We start from the raw sequence: 24481 nt of genomic DNA on the forward strand, positions 1-24481 counted from the left end.
TTGTAGTATGATAAATTGTAAAGTTGATATTCTAACATTAAACCAGTTTTGCATTTTGGGAGTAAAACCAACATAACCATGATTATATTAACCTTTTTACAAATTGCTGGCTCCTTTTTGCTATTTATTTAGGGTTTTTCTATTAGTGAAATTGGCATGTAATCTTTCTTGTACTGTACTTATCTGGGTGGGTGTATATATGTGTGTGTATATGAGATAGAGGTTGATGCTGAGAGTTTTCCTTTTTTTCCCTACGAACATTTTTCTGGTTATGACACCATTAATAGAAATCCATGAACATTAGGGTTTTTGGTAAAATGTTTTTTTAACTTCAATAAGTTAAAAACATCATGAGGGAGGGAGGGGGTCCATCCAGGGGAGGGAAGAATACTAAGAGTATGGTGATGGTTCACGGGTGATCTGGTAGGGGGAGAGCTATGACAATTATAGCAATGTAAGAAAAAAATTTACTTAATTAAAAAAAAGGATAAAAAAGATCTCATCACAAGGAAAAAAGCTTATTGTGGCAATCAAAAAAAAATCATGAAAATTTTGCAAATTGGCTAACCCCTTTTGGGAGTTTCTTCTGTATAGTGGAGATAAACTGTTCTGACAAACTTTGAGAAGGAACCTATATGCAATGTTACAAAAACATAGTCAAAACCTACTATATGACAAGCACTAGGCTAGGTAGTTTATATATTAAAACACAGACATGTTATAAGTAGGATTACAAAGCCTATTCCCAAGAAAAAAAACACCAAAAGATTTCATACAGGAATATTTATTTACCAAAGAAGGTAAATTATAATCACTTCCCTTTTTTTTCTTCCTAATTTTGCATTTCAAATCATTCCATTTGTAGCTTTTGAAGAAGCCTCCAATTCTGATTATACAATTTTACTGCTGGAAATGATGACTTTTAAAATTAAATAAACCATTTTCAAAAAAAAAAGGCAATATGACTCAGAAAAGTCAGACAAAACTCAGTGAATCCTGGTACTGTGTCACCTTGGGCAAGACAAGCTCTCTGAGCCAGGTGCAATAGCGTCTTAGAAGTATCTCTAGGGCCTCCCTGGTGGTACAGGGGTAACGTTAAGACACAACCTATGAAGCTGCCCGCAGCCACCGCAGCACAAGTTCGATTCCCGGTCAGGGAGCAACCCACATGGCGCAGCAGACCTCTCCTGTTGCTCCCCTCAGCAGTGAATTTCAGCCAATCTGCCTGTTCTATTCCTCACTCTGTCTCTGGTGAATCCTCTCACCCCCCCAAACCTCTAGCCTGTACCCCAGTTCTTATATGCATAAATAAATAAATCTTAAAAAAAAAAGAAGTATTTCTCTATGGCAGGACTATAAAAAAATTAAATTAAATAAACCATTTTGGACACAACAAAAATAGTTGCTTTTGGGAAGGGGGATACTGAAGTGCAGGGGCTGCTGTTAAAAAAAAAACAATTTTGACTCTTCCCTTGTGGCCATCACTGCAGCGCCAGCAACAGAAATAAAATTCAATTCCTTTGTGACTTCTGACCCAAGCAGAAACCTCAAAGCACATTTCAATGCACTGTCCACATTCTAATAAGATTATGTCTTCTCTTTCCAAAGAATTGAAGGCAGAAATAGTGTTCAATTCATGCCCACGTGAAAGGATGGAGAAGCTCAGATTGTATGAGGACACTATAAAGGGTAGCAAATTGACAAAGTATTCTAGGTTTATAGGAAGAAATAATGTCATCTACACTGAACGAGTGTAGCCAGGAGAAGAATTGCTGCACTGGGTTAGCTCCCTGGCAGGGGATTGAACTCATGCTTCAGTGGCTGGTGATAGCTTGATAGTGCTGTGTCTTTAATACCTGCATCACCTGGGAGGCCCTGTAATATTATTTTTATGTCTTAAATTTTTTGTTGTATTTTTCTGTTGAATTTTCATAAGATAAATATGTATGTCATGCAAATCCACTATATTTTAATACCTAATTGAGTTGATTATATAACCCATAGGCTATAAACTGGAACAAACTTTTATTTGAACTATTAAAGTGCATATCATCCCAAGTGATCTTCTCTTATCCCAGTGGTATTAATTATAGCAGTTTAAACTCAAATTTTCTCATTTTATACCTATAGTATGGCTTTTCCTTATTTTTGGTCTGCACCTGAAAGTAATCCCAAAGTCACAACTGTACTTTTCTTTTTTTTAAGATTTATTTATTTTTTTTTTTTTTAAAGATTTATTTATTTATTTATACAAGCACTGGGTACAGTCAGAAGAATGGGAGGGTGAGAGAATTCACCAGAGCCAGAGCGGGGAGCAGAGCAGGCAGAAGGACCGAAGTACACTGCTGAGGGGAGCAGCGGGAGGCAGGAGAGGTCTGTGCGCCATGTGGGACCCTCCTCCGGTGGCCGGGGAGCAGCCGGGGATCGAACCGGCGCCGCAGAGGCTGCGGGCAGCTTCGCAACCCAGCGCTCAACCGCTGCACCACCGGGGAGGCCCTTTTTTAAGATTTATTTATTCTACATACAAGAACCCCGGTACAGGCCAGATGTGTGGGAGGGTGAGAGGATTCTCCAGAGACAGAGCAGGGAGCAGAACAGGCAGACTGACTGGAGCAGCAGGCCAGTCAGGAGAGGTCTGCTGTGCCATGTGGGTTTCTCCCCGGCTGGCGGGGATTGAACCTGCACTGCAGAGTCTGCATATAGCTTCACAGTGCTGCGCTCAATCGCCTGCGCCACTAGGAGAGGTTCAGGGCCCTGTACTCTTAATCTTTTCATAGATTGTAATTTCTCCTCTTCACCTTTTCTGTATTGTGTATTTGTTACAGAAAAATTTTTCTTCATAAATGGATGGAATGTCTTCAGAGACTAATGATGAAAAGTAAGTTCATGCAATGCCTCTAAAAATGTTAAACTCTTTATCAAAGAAAGATACTTTCCAACTAATAAAACCTATTGATTACTTCTGAAATCTTTTTCCATTCTGTTCTAAGGAAAAGAAAGAAATGTTACAAAGTCATAGCCCTTTTTACCATCTCTGTATACACTCATGTAGAGTCAAAACTGAGAGGAACTGTGAAGTTGATATCACAAACAAGGGGCTTTTTTTTTTTTTTAAGATTTATTTATTTATACAAGAACTGGGGTACAGGCCAGATGCGCGGGAGGGTGAGAGGATTCACCAGAGACAGAGTGGGGAACAGAACAGGCAGAAGGACCGAAATACACTGCTGAGAGGAGCAGTGGGCGAGTCAGGAGAGGTCTGCCGCGCCATTATGGGACCCTCGCAGGCTGGCCGGGATCGAACCAGCACTGCAGAGGCTGCGGACGGCTTCACAGCGCAGCAATCAACTGCCTGCGCCACCCAGGGAGGCCCAACTAGTGGCTTTTTAAGTTTTTTAATTAGTTACCAAAATTTCAAGATTTCATACAACCATTAGCTTTTCAGCTTCTTTTGAAAAGTCAAGTGATGCAACACTGGGTTTATATTCTTACCTGGTAACAACTAACCTGAGTGGAGTAATTAATGACTGTGACCTTTAGACCAGGCAGGAACTCTCCATTATAGTCTCAATTCTACCTTTTCATTTTTTTTCTTTTTTTTTTTTTTAAAGATTTATTTTTTTTATTTATATAAGCACTGGGTGCAGTCAGAAGCGCGGGAGGGTGAGAGAATTCACCAAAGCCAGAGCGGGGGGCAGAGCAGGCAGAAGGACCGAAGTACACTGCTGAGGGGAGCAGCGGGCGGCAGGAGAGGTCTGTGCGCCATGTGGGACCCTCCTCCGGTGGCCGGAGAGCAGCCGGGAATCAAACCAGCTGCGGGCAGCTTCGCAACCCAGCGCTCAACCGCTGCGCCACCGGGGAGACCCAATACTACCTTTTTTTTACTGTTTGGCATCCATAAACATTTGAATTTTTAAAATCTGACCTGAAAATCACAGAGCTAGAGTCTTTGATTTATATCCCATTTTTTAAATAACTTATAACTCTTATTTATAACCTCTAATTGTACTGTGTGCTGATTATTTTACCAAAGATAGTCTTGTAGCATATGCTATGTATTTTAAAACACTGACTTCCTAAATATGAATCATTAGTCTTATAATATAAATTTTGCTAAGTGAAAGTGATGTATGTGTTAAGTGAAAATGATGGCCAATTTAAAAGCATGTAATGGATGCTGTGATGATGGCTTTTGAAAAATCGGTCTTTTACCAATACTTACGTAAATTTTCTTCTTCTTTCAGTGACAATACAGAGAAACCTGTTAGAAGACGGCATTCCTCTGTAAGCAGCACTTATGTAAATGAATATTTACTACCTTATGTTGAATGATGATTATATGGAAGAGTAATTTTAGTTGTGGTATACCGAGCCCACCCTCAATGGCACCTATTTCTCTTAGAATAAAAACTCAAATATTTAACCTGGTTATACAATTCTGTCACTGTACTACAATTTGTATCTTATTAATTCCATAAATTTTCGCTATGTAATTTATACTTCAATCTGGCTGTTTAAAAATATATTTAAACTGGTTAAAAAAAAAAAGAAACAGCAAGACACAAAAAGTGCAATTCAAACTTATTTAAACTCAAAATCTATTGGATTATGAAAGTGAAATATCCAAAAATAGGGATGATTTTAGGTATAATTTACTGACTGGGAGTTCCCACAATATCACTGGTACCAGGATTTTCCTTTTACTTTTTCTACTCCAGTTACTTCCTCTAGGTAACTCCATTATCAGACAGGCTCTCTCATAGTGACTGCTATAGTACATATATCTTTCCCAACTTCCAGGTTCAATTCCTACATGAAAATTAGTGTCTATTTCCTCAAGTTAAATAAACTAAACATCTATGGAATTAATCATTTTACCTCGATTATCTTGATGTGGGTTGAGTCCTTATTCTGAAACTCATTCTCATTGCTACTGATACAAAACTGTCATATAGGTTGTTCTAGGCCAGGGTTCCATGTTATACCTTGGTATTTGGGTGGAGCTTCACACAGAACACATGAAAAGAGAGTCAGTGGGCAGGGAACGAGGAATTTGCCAATATTTAACACAGCCACAGGTATAATATTGGACAGGATGAATTTGAGAGAGTTAGAGATGTTATAGGAATTTTAGCATCTCTGCCTTTCTACTTATGTAGATAAGCCAGATTTTCTTTGCTTATTCTCTTTCAGATTTTGAAACCACCAAGGAGTCCTCTTCAGGAGCTCAGAGGTGGGAATGAAACAGTTCAGGTAAGTCTCTAGTGCAAATGCTTTATAGATTAAGTATTTTCAGTGATATATGTAAACATCCCATGGCACTTAAAATATTTAACCCTATTTATTTTTCTGGTCTTCTTTCTTGCCACTTTTAGACGTGTATCTCATCATTTGGAATTACTCACTACTCTCCAAATACCTTCTATTGTTCTTATTTACTAATGTTTATTCTAAATTTACAACTCCCTAAGTGTGGGAACTTTATCGTGTAGTTTTGTAAAGTTTGTATTTGGTAAATAGTTGACTTTCAGTTCATTTTGTTGATTGATGAAATACATATGGTTTTAGAGACCATATAATTCTGAATAACAAGTATTGACTGGTATGTGGAGAAACTGGAACCCTTCTGCACTGTTGATAGGGATAAAATGATACAGTCACAGGGCCTACCTGGTGGCACAGGGGGTTAAGTCTCAGCACCATGAAGCTATTGGCAGCCACTACATCACAAGTTCGATCCCGGAGCAAGGAGATGACCTACATGGTGCAGCAGACCTCTTCTGCCTCACCGGCTGCTACCCTTAGCACTATATTTCAGTAGATCTGCCTGTTCTGCTCCACATTCTGTCTCTGGTGGATCCTCTCACCCCTCACACCTCTGGCCTACACCTCAGTTCTTGTATGCATAAATAGATAAATCTTTTTAAAAATAAATAATATGGTGCAGCCACTATGGAAAACCGTAGGACCTTTCCTCAAAAACAAAACAAAACAAAATCAACCAATAGAATTACCATATGAGCCAGCAATTCTACTTCTAGGTATATATCCAGAAGAATTAAAAACAGGGTTATGGAGAGAAGTACACCCCAATTTATATTAGCATTATTTATAATAATCAAAAGATAGAACTAACTCAGTGTATTGACAGATGAATGAGTAATCAAAATGTGGTGTCCATGGTATGTTGTTTAGGACAATCTGATACATACTACATCATGGATAAATCTTGAGGACATTATGGCAAGTGAAATAAACCAGTCACAAATAGATAAATACTTTGATTCTACTTATGAAGTACTGGAAACAGAACGTAGGATGGTATCTTGGGGAAGGTTGCTGGGAGAAAGGGAAGTTGTTTAATGGATATAGAATTTTTTTTTTTTTAAGGACTCTCCTTTATTATTTATTTATTTATTTTAAAAGATTTATTTATTTATTTATACAAGCACTGGGTACAGTCAGAAGCGCGGGAGGGTGAAAGAATTCACCAGAGGCAGAGTGGGGAGCAGAGCAGGCAGAAGGACTGAAGTACATTGCTGAGGGGAGCAGTGGGCGGCAGGAGAGGTCTGCGCGCCATGTGGGACCATCATCTGGTGGCCGGGGAGAAGCCAGGGATCGAACTGGCGCTGCAGAGACTGCGGGCAGCTTCGCAACCCAGCACTCAACCGCTGCGCCACAGGGGAGGCCCCCAGTGGATATTGAATTTAAGTCTTGCAAGATGTAAGAGTTCTAGAGATTAATTGCACAACAATACAAATGTATTAACATTAGTGAACTGTGCAAATAATTAAGATGCTTGAGTACATTATGCTAAGTGAAATACTCTAGTCACAAAAGGACAAATACTATATGATTCCACTTCTATGAAGTTTCTTAAACAGACTTGTAGAAGCAGAGAGCAGAACAGTGGTTGCCATAGACAGAGGAGGGCAACTGGGTTACTAAGTTCCAGAGACCTGTTATGCAACTTGCCTATAGTTAACAACGTTGTATTGTAAACTTAGAAATCTTTTCAGAGGGTAGATTGCTTATTATATGTTCTCATCACAATAAAATTAAAATGGTTAAGATGGTTAATTTCATGTTATGTGTATTTTAACACAATTTTAAAAATTTTTAATCTTAAAAATAGTTTAAACAATACAGTGATTTGTCCCAAGTCTTCTTTTTTCTTTTTTTTTTAAGATTTATTTATTTATACATACAAGAGCTGGGGTACAGGCCAGAGATGTGGGGGTGAGAGGATTCACCAGAGACAGAGTGGGGAGCAGAATAGGCAGATTGACCGAAATACACTGCTGAGGGGAGCAGCGGGTGAGACAAGAGAGGTCTGCTTTGCCATATGGGTTGCTCTTTGGCGGGGTGGGAGAGGGGGTGATCAAACTCACGCTGCAGTGCTTAACCCCTTGCGCCACCAGGGAGGCCCATCCCAAATCTTCTTGATAGCAAAAAGTAAAGGACATTAATTACCTGCCTTAAATATGTTATTTATGTTCATATACTTGTTATCGCTCACATTGAAAATAATATTCATGCTTGTAAGTGATTCTACATTGGAATATTTTAGAGAATCAAATTAATAATAATATCTAATTAATTCAGAATTAAGTCTTGGTCTCTTTCTATAGTACTCTGGAGACTTGATTCACAATGGTTTCATTAAGAATCATATATTCTCTGCTTTTAGGAATCCAATGCTTTGAGAAATAAGAAAAACTCTCGTCGAGTCAGCTTTGCAGATACTATAAAGTAAGTTGAAAGGATAAATTAGAATGTTCAACAGATAATACTTTTTTGTGTGTCAAACCAGGCATGTTGGTATTAACTGATGATCTGTGTTTCAACTAGATAAATATTAGAGAATTTAAGGTTGTTACACAGCATTATGCTTAAAAGATAAACAACATTCCTTCTAAAATCAAGAACAAAATAACTGTGCCCTATTACTGCTATTTACAGTTGTATTGGAGCTGCTAACAAAATATAACTAGAGAAAGAGATTGGAGTCATAAAAGTTTGAAATTATCACAATTGAGGTATCAACTTGGGATCTTGGAATGTATCCCCTGCAGATAAGGAGGAACTACTTCAATTAAAACTTCATTGTTTTACAACCCAAATGCCCAAAAATAGATGACTGGATCAAGAAGATGTGGTACATATACACAATGGAAAATTACCCAGCAATCAAAAAAGATAAACACATGCAGTTTGCAGTAACATGGATGGAGCTAGAAGGGATCATGCTCAGCGAAATAAGTCAGAAAGATAAAGAAAAATACCGGATGGTCTCACTCACAGCAGGAATTTAGAAAACCTAAATAAGGGACCAGGAAAAAGACTAATCAATGCAAAGTGAAAATCAAAATCAACAAGCAACTATAAACCAGACACACTACAGGGGGGAATGGTGGGAAGAGGAAGGACTAGGGTCAAAATAAGAGGGGGGGGGTACAATTGTATGGGGAATATAACCAAATTGAAAATGCATACATTGTGCAAAAATGAAAAATGATGTAAGAATTAAATAAAATATTAAAAAAAACTTCATTGTTTTATATGCTATCTTTTGACATTTATGGTTGATAAGGTAATTAGTGTACTTCTACCTGTCAACCTCTCCCCTTCCTCATTTCCTTTCCCAGTTTTTTTTTAATTATATCATCTCTCTTTTCATTGTTTGAAATTATGACATCTGTCACATTTATTTGTCTTAGTTCTATAATATATATTTAAATGTTCACATTAGTTCCTTTGCTATAATTGCCCTGATTACCTCTTCGTTGACTCGTTTTCTTTCTTATTGTTTCCCCAAGAAGGGCTCACTGAAATCAGTGTTCCCTGAATTCTTGGATGCTCAAAACTGTTGGTTATAACCTTGATACTCGAAGCTTTTCCTGTATATAAAATCCTCAGTTCACATTTTCTTTTCCTTAAGGAACTTCTGAATGTGGTTCTTTTTGTCTTCTGACATTGAATGTTTCAGTGGACAAGTCTTAAGTAGTACATGCTTTTTTTCCCTCTTACAAATGATTGGATATTTTTGACAGGCTACCTAACAGATTTTTTTTCTTTATCTTTGATATTCATTGCTTTTACTAGGGTAGATCTCCATTTTGTCTGTTTTGGTCTTAAATTTTGAACTAATCTTTAAAGATTTTTCTATTCCATTATTTTAGATTTCTTTAGGGACTCAATTTATAAACACATTATATTCTTTGTTTTACTTTCGTGTGTATTATTTTCTCTCAATTCCTTTCATTTTCTTTTACTTTTTGTTTATTTTTTTTTTATTTTATTTTATTTATTTATTTATTTATACAAGCACTGGGTACAGTCAGAAGCGCGGGCGGGCGAGAGAATTCACCAGAGCCAGAGCGGGGAGCAGAGCAGGCAGAGGGACCGAAGTACACTGCTGAGGGGAGCAGCGGGCGGCAGGAGAGGTCTGTGCGCCATGTGGGACCCTCCTCCGGTGGCCGGGGAGCTGCCGGGGATCAAACCGGCGCCGCAGAGGCTGCGGGCAGCTTCGCAACCCAGCGCTCAACCGCTGCGCCACCGGGGAGGCCCTACTTTTTGTTTATTAATTTTAATGTTTATAAAGCAGAATAAACACTTTAAAACAACATGCACAAGGAATTATTCTAAATTTTTATGAATGATTTCCCTATCACTTACCTATCTCAAAACAGACTATAAATTAACACCAAAGGGTTCTAATTAAAAATTATAATCAGTAATCTTTATGTTCTCTTTTAGGATATTCCAGACAGAGTCTAATATGAAAATAGTGAGAAAGTCAGAAATCACAGGTAAATATGTTACTGTAATCCTTGCTAAATCTACTTTCTGTATAATTTTACCAAGGTTATCTTACCAGATAGTTGATATAATTTAATATCTTTTATTGCTTGAAAAGTATGACTTGAGTTATGGGGATAAAAAATAACATGGGTAATAAGTAATTTCTTTTTTTTAATTGTCAATGCCTTCATGCAAGTTTTCTTGAGCAAATTTAATTTTAATTTTATTTTTAGAAGCAGAAGCAGGAGAAAATGTTCTGATTATGCAGTAAGTAAGAAAATGTAACTTGTATTTTAAAAGCTATTTGTTACTATTAAATGAAGTAAGTTTTACTTTTTAAAGATTTATTTTTATTTATTTATTCATACAAGAACTGAGATGTAGGCCAGAGGAGAAGGGGAATAGGGGATTCACCAGAGACAGAATGGGGAGCAGAACAGGCAGATTGATTGAAATACACTGCTGAGGGGAGCAGCAGGCAAGACAGGAGACATCTGTTGTGCCATGTGGGTGAGCTCCCTGGCTGATTGAACTCATCTCTGGGGATTGAATTCATGCTGCAGTGACTGGCCATAGCTTAATAGCACTGACACTTAACCCCTGCACCACCAGGGAGACCCTGAACTCCTATATTTAAAAAATTGTGTCACATTTGTGGACTATTAGTATTAATTCAGAAAAATTCTTTGCAGTATTTAATACAGTTCTGTGTATAAGTATATATATCATACAACTTATCTTTTTAATAGTCACGAAACACTTTCATTTGTAAGTGCTTTAAATATGTCAGTAGTACAAAACAATAGTCTCAAGTATTTTCCTATTAATTTTCTTATTGTGATTTTAACATATGGAAAAGTAAATACCAGTAACTTGAACAAATGAAAAGATGTGTTTTTTTTTTTTTTATAGTTAGATGTCTATCTTTCTTTGTTATAGAGAAAATCAAACAGACTATATCAAGGTGTATTTTTTTCATATAATCAGTTAAGAATACAGGTAAAAAGTCAGTCATTGCTGTGGGGACAAATGGTACATGGCATTTGGCAGTATCATTCAGAATTTTAAATGCATGTGCCCTTTGACTCAGCAATTTCATGTTTGGGAATTTATCTCACTAATATATTTATTAATATTTGGAATGATAAATATGTAAGGTACATTTATTATAATAGCAAATGATATGAAAGATTCTAAAGGGGCATCATGAGGGATTGGTTAAACAAATCATCAATTTTCCATGTAATTGACTACTGTTGAGCCAGGGGAAAAAGAATTCTGTTTATATACCAATAAAGTAAAATCTCTAAACTTATTACTTAGATTCCTCATAGGTAACTATTATTGATAATTTGGATATCCTTGAGGAAATTTTATGTCTCCCCAACTATATGTTCATCTTTAGCCTTTTCTTTTTAATAAGAGAGAAAATGCAGTAACTTAATAATATTTGTGGCACTTTCCATGTTGTTATGTTTAGATCTGTTTCAGTCAATTATAATTTGTTGTGTGTGCCAACATTTAGCTCCCTATTTATGAACTTTTGGGTTGTTTCCTTTTATTTGCTTTTTGGTTTTAAGGTTAAATTTCTGGAAAAGGAATTGCTTTAGAGATCATTCCTTTTTTTTTTTTTTAATAAGCAAATAGCATGTGTTAAATACATTTTTATAGTATTCTTGAAGTAACAAACCATTAACAATGACCTGCAGAGGTCTTTATTTGCCTTGTAACTTTTTCTACCTGAGTCTTCTTTTAAAGATATTTTTGTATTTTTCTGCCAATCATTCTGTGAATCTTTCACTTCACTACTCTTTCACCTCTTGTGATTATTGGTAATTTTTTAGTGTATAGATTATGAAAATACATTTTAATTTTTAGGAATAAGGATCCAGAAGATAACCCCTGTGAAATTACTGGTGAGTATGATCACAGTACTTTTCTTTTTCTTTTTTTTTTAAAGATTTATTTATTTATTTATTTATTTATACAAGCACTGGGTACAGTCAGAAACGCGGGAGGGTGAGAGAATTCACCAGAGCCAGAGCGGGGAGCAGAGCAGGCAGAAGGACTGAGTACACTGCTGAGGGGAGCAGCGGGCGGCAGGAGAGGTCTGCGCGCCATGTGGGACCTTCCTCCAGTGGCCGGGAAGCAGCTGGTGATCGAACCGGTGCTGCAGAGTCTGCGGGCAGCTTCGCAACCCAGCGCTTAACCGCTGCGCCACCGGGGAGGCCCCACTGTACTTTTCTTATCATGTATCTTTCTCTTCATCCAGATTCTTTGATAAGTAATATGAAGAACCAAGAAAAAAAATGTGAAGAGTTCTCTTTATACAAAATCTTTGATTTAAAATTTCACAAACTACTAATTCTCTCAAAACTGATGTTTCTCCTCTTTTCTCTATCGTGGACTCCCACTCATTCACACAAGTAAGGAACTGAGTGAATTTTTGAACTTTACCTTTATTTGCCATATCTATTTGACCCTACTTCCTATTCTGACTATCTTGCAAATCTGTAACCTTTTCTCTATTCCTTCTGCTACTGTTTGAATTCCAGTCCTCATTATTTTTTTTTTTTTTTTTTAAGGTTTATCTGTTTATACAAGCACTGGGGTACAGGCCAGAGGCGCGGGAGGGTAAGAGAATCCACCAGCGACAGTGGGGAGCAGAACAGGCAGATCTACTGAAATACACTGCTAAGGGGAGCAGCGGGTGAGACAGGAGAGGTCTGCTGTGCCATATGTGGGTTAGTTCCCTGGCCACTAGCCCACAGGCATTCGTGGTGATAACGCTGAGACTTAACCCCTAGGCCACCAGGGAAGCCCTGACTGCACCCTTTTTAATCTCATCTTGAATGGGTAACAAACAGTTCACATAATGGCACTGCATACTATGTAGTGCTGACTTAAATGGAGCCTTCCCTAACAAAAAACGAGGAGTTAGTCACTGTCCTGTGTTCTGACAATATCCCTTTTATTCCTCAGTCTATTACAGAATTTATTTTACATTGTATTTTAGGAGTTTCTTCCAATACTCTTAATTAAACTAGCAACTCTGGGTCCAGAAATTTTATCTTTTTTGTGTGTGTGTTTTAGTAGATAGTTGAGTTTGGGGGTACATAATAGATTCTGAATCAGTATTTGTTGAAAGGTTGATATAATATATATATATATATATATATATATATATATATATGTATATATATATATGTATATATATGTAAATGAAAGTTTGGTATGTATGACTTCATTATACTCATATTTGAGGGTGCCATAACGCTTTAAAATGCCCTAAAATTTGCCTTTAAGCTTAAGTATTTTTAAATATATTTCCTGTTTTATATGGCATTTTCAATTCCTTCCTTATTCCCAAAATCCAATTTGTTACCTAAACCTTTATATTTTAGTTCTAAAATGTCTTGAATCTAATCCCTTATTTCCATGCTCATTGTCTCTTGCCATAACATGAACTGTTGTTCTGTTGTGTCTGAATGATTATAGTATCTTTCTCACTCGTGATCGCTAACAAATCTACTTTCTTTTCCTTATTTGTAATATATTTTAAAATGCATATCTCATTATGGGAATGCATGGATTCCTTAACAAAAAATAAAAGATGCTTCAAAATTTTATTCTAATATTTCAGTCTCATCAGTAGGTACTCTGCCATGTAATTTCTACCATTCAGGAAATAAAAATGGAGACAAGAGGGAGGCATAAAGGAGTCCAGAGTTTCTACTTTTAAAATCTCTACCACATTCTAAAAATATTTCAGTGACACAGAGCATACAATAATCTCATCTCTCTGAAATTTAATACCAAAGTTCTTATGAAGGTTAATTGATAAAACTTAAGGAATTATTCATAAATGATAAAGAACCTAAGAAAAGGAGAATCAGACTTTTTTTTTTTTTTTTTTTTTTTTTTTTATTTTTATTTTAAATATTTTTTTTTTTTTTATAGAGGCATGTTTTATTTATTTATTTATTTGTTTGTTTGTTCATTTGTTTTGTTTATACATGCACTGGGTACAGTCAGAAGCGCGGGAGGGTGAGAGAATTCACCAGAGCCAGAGCGGGGAGCAGAGCAGGCAGAGGGACCGAAGCACACTGCTGAGGGGAGCAGCGGGTGGCAGGAGAGGTCTGCGCACCATGTGGGACCCTCCTCCGGTGGCCGGGGAGCAGCCGGGAATCGAACCGGCGCCGCAGAGGCTGCGGGCAGCTTCGCAACCCAGCGCTCTACCGCTGCGCCACCGGGGAGGCCCAGACTTTTTTTTTTTTAAATATTTTGTCCTTCACTTCTTTCTTTCTTTATTTTTTTTTTAGATTTATTTATTTATTTATACGAGCACTGGGTACAGTCAGAAGCGCGGGAGGGTGAGAGAATTCACCAGAGCCAGAGCAGGGAGCAGAGCAGGCAGAAGGACCGAAGTACACTGCTGAGGGGAGCAACGGGCGGCAGGAGAGGTCTGCGCACCATGTGGGACCCTCCTCCAGTGGCTGGGGAGCAGCCGGGGATCGAACCGGCGCTGCAGAGACTGCAGGCAGCTTTGCAACCCAGCACTCAACCGCTGCGCCACCGGGGAGGCCCGAGAATCAGACTCTTGATATGTGTGTATATTTGTTATTGACTATAGTTTTTTTCTTTTTTCTCAATAGGTATGAACAGATTGCTTTGTGCTCCCATTCAGACCCAGATGCAACAGAAAGAGGTATGGATTCATGCAAGTGCCTTCATATTTTATTCTCCTTTACAGTTAAACTTTAAAAACAAAAAAAATGGGGGGCCCTCCCTGGTGGTGCAGGGGCTAACGTCTTAGTGCTATCAAGCTATCACCAACCACTGCTCCTGAGTTGGATCCCCTGATGGCTTAGCAGACCTCTGTCTCTCCTGCTGCTCCCCTCAGCAGTATATTTCAGTAGATCTGCCTGTTCTGCTCCCCACTCTGTCTCTGATGAATCCTCTCACCCCTGCACCTCTGGCCTACAGCCCAGCTCTTATATGCATAAATTAAAAAAAAAAAAAACTTAAAAAATAAAGCAACCGTACACAAAATAGTGTATGTTAATGGCTTGCTTTAGGGATTACTTACCAAACTGGACCAGTATAGAATGGAAAGCTTCCTAACTTTCCAGTTAAACTAAGGATACTTAGATACATCATTGCCAATTTAAATAATAGGGACATATGTTAATTATATCAGGATTTCTCTAACTTTAATGGACTTACAAATCTTCTCAGGATGCTGTTAAATATAAATTCTTCTTCACTTCAATAGGCCCTGAACTCTATACTTCTGCCAATATCCTGGGTGATATTAGTACACTAGTCCATAGACTATACTCAGTAACAAGGGGTTAGACTATGTCCTTACAAATAAAACCACTGCATTAAGATTTAAAGACAGTCCAACTCCCAAGAGTGCAGAATGCTATATATATAGTAGTCATCATGCACTTAATCCCTTTCAAGTTTTTGTTATTTAGGATGAAAATGACCTAACATAGTAATTAGAATTTTCATTATAATAACATTTGGTATTGTCAGTCTTTTTCATTTTGTAGTCATTCTAATGGGAATATAATTAACCTTGAACTTTCAATTTGTCTAAAAAGACAAAGTATTCATAGACTTCTGGAAAAAACGTTAACAAATGACATGCTACACACCACATCAGTATATTGATTCAAATAAACCAATATATCATAAAATCATTGAGGTTTGCATAATATACTCTATATAGGACATGTTGTAAAGTAACCTTTTTAAAAGTTTGCATTTGATAAGATATTTTATTTTTATTATAGATTACAATTACAGAATACAATCATGAAAGGAAAGTTGGAAATGACCAGACAGTCATCTTCTCAGATGAAAACCAGATGGACCTGACAGCAAGTCACACTGTGATGATTACCAAAGACCTTTTAGATTGTACCCAAAGTGAAACATTCCCCAAAGTAGACACCACATCATTTTTAGCTAACTTAAAGCTCCACACAGACAATTCAAGAATGAAAAAAGAATTAAAATTTCCCATGAATCAAAACTCTTCTTCAGAAAAGAAAATAAATTTCAATGACTTCATAAGAAGAATGAAAACAGGAAAATTTAATGCTTCTTCTTCTATAGGACCTGATAAAGAAAATTCTGAGATATCTATTCATTCCAAAGAATCAAGTCAGACCTCTTCTATACATCAGAAGCATGTATCCCCTAATGTGGATGAAAATAGCGGTAATATGACTAGAATATTTCGAGAGCAAGATGATGGAATGAATTTTACCCAGTGTCATACAGTCAGTATTCAGACTTTGATTCCCACATCCAACGAGATGAGCTTCAGGGAATTTAAAGGTGATAATACTGTAATTTACGGCAATGACTTTATGGACTTGACAGCTAACCACACTATGCAGATTTTACCCTCCGAAGAGAATTTATCTGAATTAGAATGTCAAACTCAGAATGTCTTGATGGATGTTACAACAGGTTGTGGAACTAAAGCTCCAGGAGAAAAAACGATTTTTAAGAATAAACCAAATGCTGCTTTTCAAGAACCTTCCTTAAACCTTAAAGGCAAAATAAATAATACTAGAAGTCATACTGTAGGAACAGACATTCATACAGTCACACAGACTTCTAACCAAGATGCTGAAACATTGATCATGATCCCAGAATCTCTATGTTCCAGTCCAGCTATTCAGGGTAATAAGACAGTTTTCTATTCTAGTTGTAATGATGCCATGGAACTCACCAATTGTTTCTCAGGTTTGAAAGGGGAGAAAAATTTGCTAAAGCATGATAATAATTATTCTATTGTATATCCTAATTCAGAGGAAACCAGCATGGACATTACCAAGAGTCACACAATTGCAATAGATAATCAATTTTTTAAAGACGATAAGACAAATATACAGATGGCAGCCACACCAACATCTGAGCAAGAGCTGATGTTCCAAAATCATATAACCATGCCAGAGGATAAGGAAATGAATGTAAATTATAATTCAGTTTCTTGTGTTTCTGAGGAAAGATTACAGCATAACCTGGCAAATCCTTTATCTATTTCATTGACTGACAGAAATACTAAAATCTTCATAGATGACGATATGGATTTGACTAAAAGTCATACAACTAATCTAAGAAGTCAAGTTTCTCTTGTACCTTATAATTTAGTTCCTGAGCATACCAGAAAAGCTTTCTTTCCCAGCAATAGCTCTTCAAATGAATGGAAAGAAATGACCAAAAGTCATACTGAACTGTTTCAACAGTCAAACATAATACCTAAATACATCCTAAATGACAAAGAAAAAGATCACATTTTGAAGATTTCACCCGGTCTTGATAAAGATTCTCCTCAATCAGCTGATATTAACCAGGACATAGCAAAAAGTCATAATCCTATATACTCTGATGGAGATCTTGATAAACAAGTAGCACTGAGAAATAATAGTAATTCAGTTTCATATGAGCAATCTTCATTTCCTGCTACAAAGCCATTATTTTCATCAAAAGAACAAACTGCCATAAAAAATCATAATACTGCTATTAACAGTCATGCAGTGGAATCTGTACCAGGCCAGCATTCTAAACTGCCTGAACCACTAACAAAAAGTTCAGGTAGTCCCATACCTGACTCTTCTCATGACAAGACAATTATTTGTTCAGATGAGGAGCAAAATATGGATCTAACTAAGAGTCACTCTGTTGTCATTGGATTTGGTCCTTCTGAAGTACAGCAACTTGGTAAGACTAATTTAAAAACCACTAACAGCCAACTAACAGCAGTGAACAGACAAATAGCTATGAAAATTGAAAAATGTAAGAAAGATCTTATAGAAAAAAATGGAGTATTTATTTCTAATGAGATCATGGGTGTATTGGAGGACAAAAGTGTACAGGAAGCTGGATTTCTGAATAAAAAGCAAAATGTCAAAATGTGTGGAAGGAAAAGTATTGGCAGACTAAAAATTGATAAGACTGTTTTGTTTTCAGAGGCTGATGAGAATGATATGGATATCACCAAGAGTTATACAGTGGAAATAAATCATAGACCTTTATTAGATGAATATGATTCCCATTTGGTATCTTTGGCAGGAACATCTAAAACTGTTTTGTATACATGTGGACAGAGTGAAATGGAGGTCACTAGAAGTCATTCAGCTGCCATAGAATGTGAAACTATCTCACCAAATAAAATAGCTACAAGGCCTGTGGACAAAACTGTAATGTTTGCAGATAATCACGATGAACTAGAAATGACAAAGTCACACACCATTTTCATTGATTATCAAGCAAAAGAGAAAACTGTGCTTCCAGATAGACCAACCTTTGAGCTATCCAAGAAGAAAAGCATAGAAAAACCAACCGTGACAGCTACTTCTGTTGAGGAAAGTGCTTTCTTTCCAAAGAATTCAGCAGGAAAAGTCAACCAGCTAACACTACCAAGGGAGTGGTCTAATAGTGGTTCTATAGAGAAAACGTTAAGATTTATAGGTGATGATAATATGGAAGTATCTAAATCAACCATCTGGAAAAATGAAAGGGATGTACAAAAGTCTAGGTTTCTGAATGAACCTCTATCAGGAAATAGTCAGAGGAGAAACCTTAGACTCAAGAATGACAAGATCATTCCATTTTCAAAGAATGATAAAAATAATATGGATATCCAGAGTTGTACAGTGGAAATAAATAACGAACATGCTCTGGAAGATGGAGAGAAATCCCATTTGGTTCCTTTGGCAGAAACTTCTAAAACTGTGTGTACATTTGAGCATGATGACATGGAGATCACCAGAAGTCATACAACTGCCTTAGAATGTAAAACTGTCTCACCAGATAAAATAACCGCTATACCTATGGAGGAAAATGTGACGTTAGCAGGTAATCACACTGAACTGGAAGTCACCAAGTCCCATACTGTTTTCATTGATTGTCAAGCCACTGAGAAATTACTTCAAGAGTGCCCTAAACTTGGAACAGTGAAAAGTAACGCCTTTATTTCTTTTCCTACAGATGATAGCTCTGTTCAAGAAATCACTAAAAAGCACACACTGGCTGTAGAAAACAAAATTGTTCTTCACACTGAGCCAAAAAAGCTTGCTATACCCTTTGTTGCTACTAATGTATCGTCTGGGGATCAAAGGGAGATAAAAACCAGCAAATTCCATAGCACTGCTATGGATGAAGAGGCGTTGGAAAAAGATGTACACCTGGCCTATCCATTGGAAAAAGCCAAAATTAAACATTGTCTCTTAGATAGCTCAAAGAGAAGAAATGTGGATTTTACAAATAGTCATGCAACTGCTGTTTGTGGATCCAACGATAATTCTTATTTACCCACTGTTATTTCCTATTTTGATAATTTAGAGGGGAATGACATGACTGAGTATGGTAAAAATAAGAAAGCCAGTAATTGTCCAGTTCAAAATGATCTTGCTTATGCAAATGATTTAGCCAGTGAACATTATTCAAAATCTGAGGGACTGCCTTCCTCGGCTCATTGTTCTTTGTTAGATGGAATAAAAGTTAATCAAGCCAATACTAAAGGACAGTTAGAGTCAGTGCTCGAAGATCAAGATCTGATTAAGGAGCCCTCAAATCTAGCCCAACTACCGTTTCCTCAACAAGGACAGAGTACTGTCAACAAAGATGAAACAATACTGTCTAAAGCTGAAAATAACTTAAATATTACAGGAAATTTCTCTGTACCCACAGGCAAAAGTGAATCCCAAGTGTGCAGTAATGACAATCAGTTTACTACAGGTTGTGAAAAAGAACTGGAGGGAAACATTCAAATAGCTAACTGCAATATAGCTGCAGATTTCTACAGTAACTCAGACTTGCCGAAGCAAGTTATTCAAACTCAAGCCAATCTTAGAGAAGCAAGTTTTACTAATATCAAACCAAATCTGGATAATTTTAATGGAAAAACTGAAGAATTTTTAGGATTCCAAACTGTTAAATTACAACCTCCACAATTATTTGAATTAGTAAATAAGGGACACAATGATTTGAATATAGTGCAACCTGCAGAAATACATAATATTAACATAGTGTGCAGCAATGTTAAAGATGACAGAGACGAAGAAAAAACTTGTCATAATGGAGGTGCAACCAACTCTGTACCTTTAACAATTGTAAAAGATAAAGTGAGGAGATGTTCTTTGGGAATATTTTTGCCCAGATTGCCAAATAAGAGAAATTGTAGTATCAGTGGTATTGATGACCTGGAGCAGATTCCAACATACACAACTGGTGTGAATCATTCAGAAACTCAGCCAGCCTCCAATAAAGATTCAGGCATTGGATTTGTTGCAGCTAAACTGAACTTAAGTCCATCTCAATATATAAATGAAGAAAATCTTCCTATATGTCCTGGTGAGATTAATTCCTCAGGCTCTATTGGCATAGAAATTGAGGAAAAGACTTTAACTGACACATACCAAAAAGAGATTGTACCATCTGAAAATAAAATGGAAGAAACCTGCAACAGCCAAAAAAGAACCAGGGTACAAGAAGATGATGATGTTCAGCATGAGAAAAAAATCAGAAAAAGTGAGATTAGGTGTAGTGATATACCAGATCAGGAGGTGAGCTCTCTCTTGAATTCCTGATTTTTAATGTATGATTTTTTTTTTAATTTAACCTTAATTGTGAATAGGTAGGAATTATTTTCAGTTATGAGATTGGAGAAATACTTATATGTAAATTTTAAGAAAGTAATTGACTAACAGCTAGACTTAAAAACAATTTGAAGTGGCAAGTAATCACAAAAATTGAAATGGAACTTAATGTTGGAATAGTGTAATTCTATGTCCTATCACCTCTAGTGATTTATTATTGTGGCTTTGCATATGAGGTACTCTAGGCTGGGTATATGCAGTTTGAAAAGTCATCTTCAATATTATAAATATTTAAAGGGTAAAAAAAAAAAGCCTTTCGTTATGTAGATTGCATAAAGAAAAGCTTGACAGAATTTTCTTGGCTAATCAGGATATGCAGAAGTTTAGACTGTTTCTTTAGCATGGGAGAATGCCTAGCTAGGTCAAACCCAATTTCAGAAATGAGTTCTTATATTCAAAGAGGTCATACATTTTTCTAAATATTGAGAGAACATTGATTTGGATAACTTGGGAAGAATAAAACCACTCAAACCAATTTTTATAGGTAAGGGGAAAAAAGATTAGAACAGAGGTCCAGAAAATAAATTTTAAACTCTTAGGGAATATGTAGAACTTAGAAGATGTTTTCAGTGGTTCTATAAGATAAGGTCCTGAGGAAATAGTTTCTGAAATATAACATGTATATTTCAGAGAAATATAACATGTATAATTGAATAGATTCTATGAAAATTAGTATTCAATAAATACTTATTGAATATCTGCTATGTCCTAGTCTTTTATGTAGATGCTGGAAATGCATCAAAGAGTATAAAGACCTGTTGTCATGCAGCTTACATTCTAGCATTTTATTTGATTATTTTTTAAAGATTTATTTTTATTTATGCATATAAGAACTGGGGTACAGGTCAGAAGTGTGGGGGTGAGAAGATTTACCAGAGACAGAGTGGAGAGCAGAATAGGCAGACCTACTGAAATACACTGCTGAGGGGAGCAGCTGGCGAGGCAGGAGAGGTCTGCTGCGCCAAGTGACTTAGCTCCCTGGCTAGGGATCAAACTCATGATGCAGTGGCTGATGATAGCTTGATAGCGCTGAGACTTTAACCCCTGTGCCACCAAGGAGGCCTACATTCTAGCATTTTAGGCAAAGAATACATTGTCCTCAGATAAAAATGACATGTAAAGTCAAATGTTTAAAATGATAAAAACATTACTTTATGACTTACTTGACTTTAGCCAAAGAAGTTGGGGTCACCTGGGTAAGAAAATACTAAAACCAGGAAATAAGTTTCTTCTCTGTATTTTAGCCATGGCCACCATGTACAGCCAATATTCTAATCTGTTTTCTGTAGTGTAGTAGCACTGATCCTAGTGACTATTAGTTGGAAAAATGTATAATTCAATAATACATAGCTCATAGAATCTGGCTATAAGTTAGATATATCTGAGAAACAACTTGCCTACACAATATAAAGCACAAAACTTCTATATACTTTTATTTTTATTTTTTTTTAAAGATTTATTTATACATACAAGAACTGGGGTACAGGCCAGAGATGTGGGGGCATGAGAGGACTCACCAGAGACAGAGTGGGGAACAGAACAGTCAGAATGACTGAAATACACTGCTAAGGGGAGCAGCAGGCCAGTCAGCAGAGGTCTGCAGCGCCATCTGGGTAGCTCCCTGGCCAGGGATCAAAGTTATACTGCATTGGCTGCTGATAGCGTCATAGGTTGCGACTTAATCCCTTGCGCCACCAGGGAAGCCCCTATACTTTTTTTTTTTTTTTTTATAGAGGCATGTTTTATTTATTTATTTGTTTGTTTGTTTTGTTTATACATGCACTGGGTACAGTCAGAAGCGCGGGAGGGTGAGAGAATTCACCAGAGCCAGAGCGGGGAGCAGAGCAGGCAGAAGGACCAAAGTACACTGCTGAGGGGAGCAGTGGGCAGCAGGAGAGGTCTGCGCGCCATGTGGGACCCTCCTCAGGTGGCCGGGGAGCAGCCGGGGATCGAACCGGCACCGCAGAGGTTGCTGGCAGCTTCGCAACCCAGCGCTCAACCACTGCGCCACCGGGGAGGCCCCCCCTATATACTTTTAAATAAAATTACTTTTAACTCTGAAGACCTAGGTTGCCTTTTTTCTTTCCTAGTTCTTTACTAAGGTATTTTGTATGGCTTTTAGATAAATTTTATGTTAGTATTTTTTGTTAGTGTTCATTAACTGATAAAGTTATGTAGTGTCATAACTTTAACCTGATGATATTCCTTAATTGATGATTTCAGATTTTTGATTACCGTACTGAAAGGGATATTGATAAAATTGGCAACAGTGTATTGATAAAAAACCTGAGCAGGACTCCATCCACTTGTAGCAGTTCTCTGGATTCAATCAAAGCTGATGGGACCTCTCTGGACTTCAGCAGTAAGATCTTCATGAGGCTAAATAATAAAAGTTATCTCCTTACTTGAGTAATAATAAATGTATTTAATTGAGGAGTGATTGAATGTTATATAAACGTTTTGGGAGTTGTAAATAACATAAGTAAAATGATATTTTGTTTTTTAATATTAGTTATTTTAATATGTTGAGAAGTGATATGCTACAAGGGGTAGAGTGATTTCTTTAAAAGACTTATAATTAGTAGAGAAATATTGAATGGAACCTTAAAACTAATCTATCTTACCTTACAAGCAACTGAGTTCTCAGAAAGATCATAGTGGATAGCTTCAGAAACATGAACTATCCAAAAACCTGAAACATAACTAAAATTAAATTTAAAATTAACCTTTTAAAAGGTCCTACAAAAAGACAAGATCGATGGGCCCATCGTTGATCTACAGCTTGCTGCAAGGGGGGAGTGTGGTGATCCCAGTTGGAGAGAGAGACGGAAGGGAGCTGGTGGTGGTATGTGGGTGGATTGTAGGTGGGAGGGTCGCACCTGAGGGGAACAGTAGCTCTAGAAAGAAGACCCACCATTTAAGAAAGTAAAAAGTTAAGAAAAAAGAAAAGAAAATTAACTTGTTCATCATCTGAGTTTGTTTTATATCTAGCACATCACAATAGTCAAATGGAATCACAGTTTCTTAGAGACGCTATTTGTGAAGAGAGTTTGAAGGAGGTATGTTAAATTCTAATGCAACTATTTTCCTTTTTTTTTTTTTTTTCACTTTTTAAAATATAAAGCATTTCGAATATATATAGAAGACTAGTTTTATTTTCTTTGTTAAGAACCCAACATGACAGTTACATGGAATGGAAATTACTTTTAGAAGATCTTTGTTTTGTTATTTCTTCCCAATTCAACTGTTTTAAATAACCATAAGAAATAATGCTTGATAAAAATCTGCTCATAGTCTACAAATATCTGGATAGATATGTGAAAATTACTTAAAGCTACTTAGAAATAAATGAGGTAGTTACAGTCAAATGAACTCACCTTGAATGGTCATACAAACTTTTTATCTTTCCTCAGAAACTCAGAGATGGGAAAATAACTGTGCGGGAGTTCTTTATACTTCTTCAAGTTCATGTTCTGATACAAAAACCCCGACAGAGCAATCTCCCAGCCAAAGTAAGTACAGTTCATAACAAAATAGCTAACTTAATTAAAATATATTGCGCTTGTTATAAAACTGCACCAAGTCAAGCATTTTATCCAAAAGCAAAAAAAGAATCTAAGGAAGCAAATTTTCCCGTAGTAGGTACATTTGTGGTTAGCATAAACATCACTATTTTTTTATATCATGGATTTTGATGAGGTGAAATTTTATTTATTATTTATATTATTTTTTATTGAGCTAACATTGGTTTACAACCCAAGAGGTTGATAATTGGTTGGTATCTCTTAACTGTTTTAAGTCTTAAGATCCCCCTTCCATCTCTCTCTTTTTTTTTAATAATGAGGAAATGAGGTTTTTCCTGTAGAGCTTACCACAGAATGGATTTTTCAAGTTGTGCATACATTTTAACATTTCTTTCACCTTTGTACTTTTTGTAAATTGGCAGGGACCTTATCAAATTTAGGTTTTTTTTTTTTTTTAAGTTTATAGTT

The 24481-nt window shown here is 36.6% G+C and overlaps 1 protein-coding gene across 6 annotated transcripts in view; it reads left to right on the forward strand.

The window, feature by feature from the left end:
- KNL1 (kinetochore scaffold 1) overlaps positions 1 to 24481 on the forward strand; it is a 56924-nt gene that overhangs the window by 7154 nt on the left and 25289 nt on the right. For 5 of the 6 annotated variants that reach the window (XM_054700594.1, XM_037502221.2, XM_054700591.1 and 2 more), the window contains 12 exons: positions 2826 to 2878; positions 4245 to 4284; positions 5194 to 5253; positions 7691 to 7752; positions 9760 to 9812; positions 10038 to 10071; positions 11683 to 11720; positions 14460 to 14512; positions 15609 to 20396; positions 22713 to 22851; positions 23481 to 23548; positions 23903 to 24001. In XM_054700594.1, coding sequence (XP_054556569.1) covers positions 2844 to 2878; positions 4245 to 4284; positions 5194 to 5253; positions 7691 to 7752; positions 9760 to 9812; positions 10038 to 10071; positions 11683 to 11720; positions 14460 to 14512; positions 15609 to 20396; positions 22713 to 22851; positions 23481 to 23548; positions 23903 to 24001 — 5469 coding nt within the window. In that variant the 5' untranslated portion in view covers positions 2826 to 2843. The remainder of the gene's footprint in view (positions 1 to 2825; positions 2879 to 4244; positions 4285 to 5193; positions 5254 to 7690; positions 7753 to 9759; positions 9813 to 10037; positions 10072 to 11682; positions 11721 to 14459; positions 14513 to 15608; positions 20397 to 22712; positions 22852 to 23480; positions 23549 to 23902; positions 24002 to 24481) is intronic. The other variant, XM_054700597.1, reaches the window with a different exon arrangement.

The sequence above is a fragment of the Talpa occidentalis genome, unplaced genomic scaffold, assembly GCF_014898055.3.
Source record: "Talpa occidentalis isolate TD23 unplaced genomic scaffold, MPIMG_talOcc4v2.1 talOcc4.11, whole genome shotgun sequence".
Classification (NCBI taxonomy): Eukaryota; Metazoa; Chordata; class Mammalia; order Eulipotyphla; family Talpidae; genus Talpa; species Talpa occidentalis.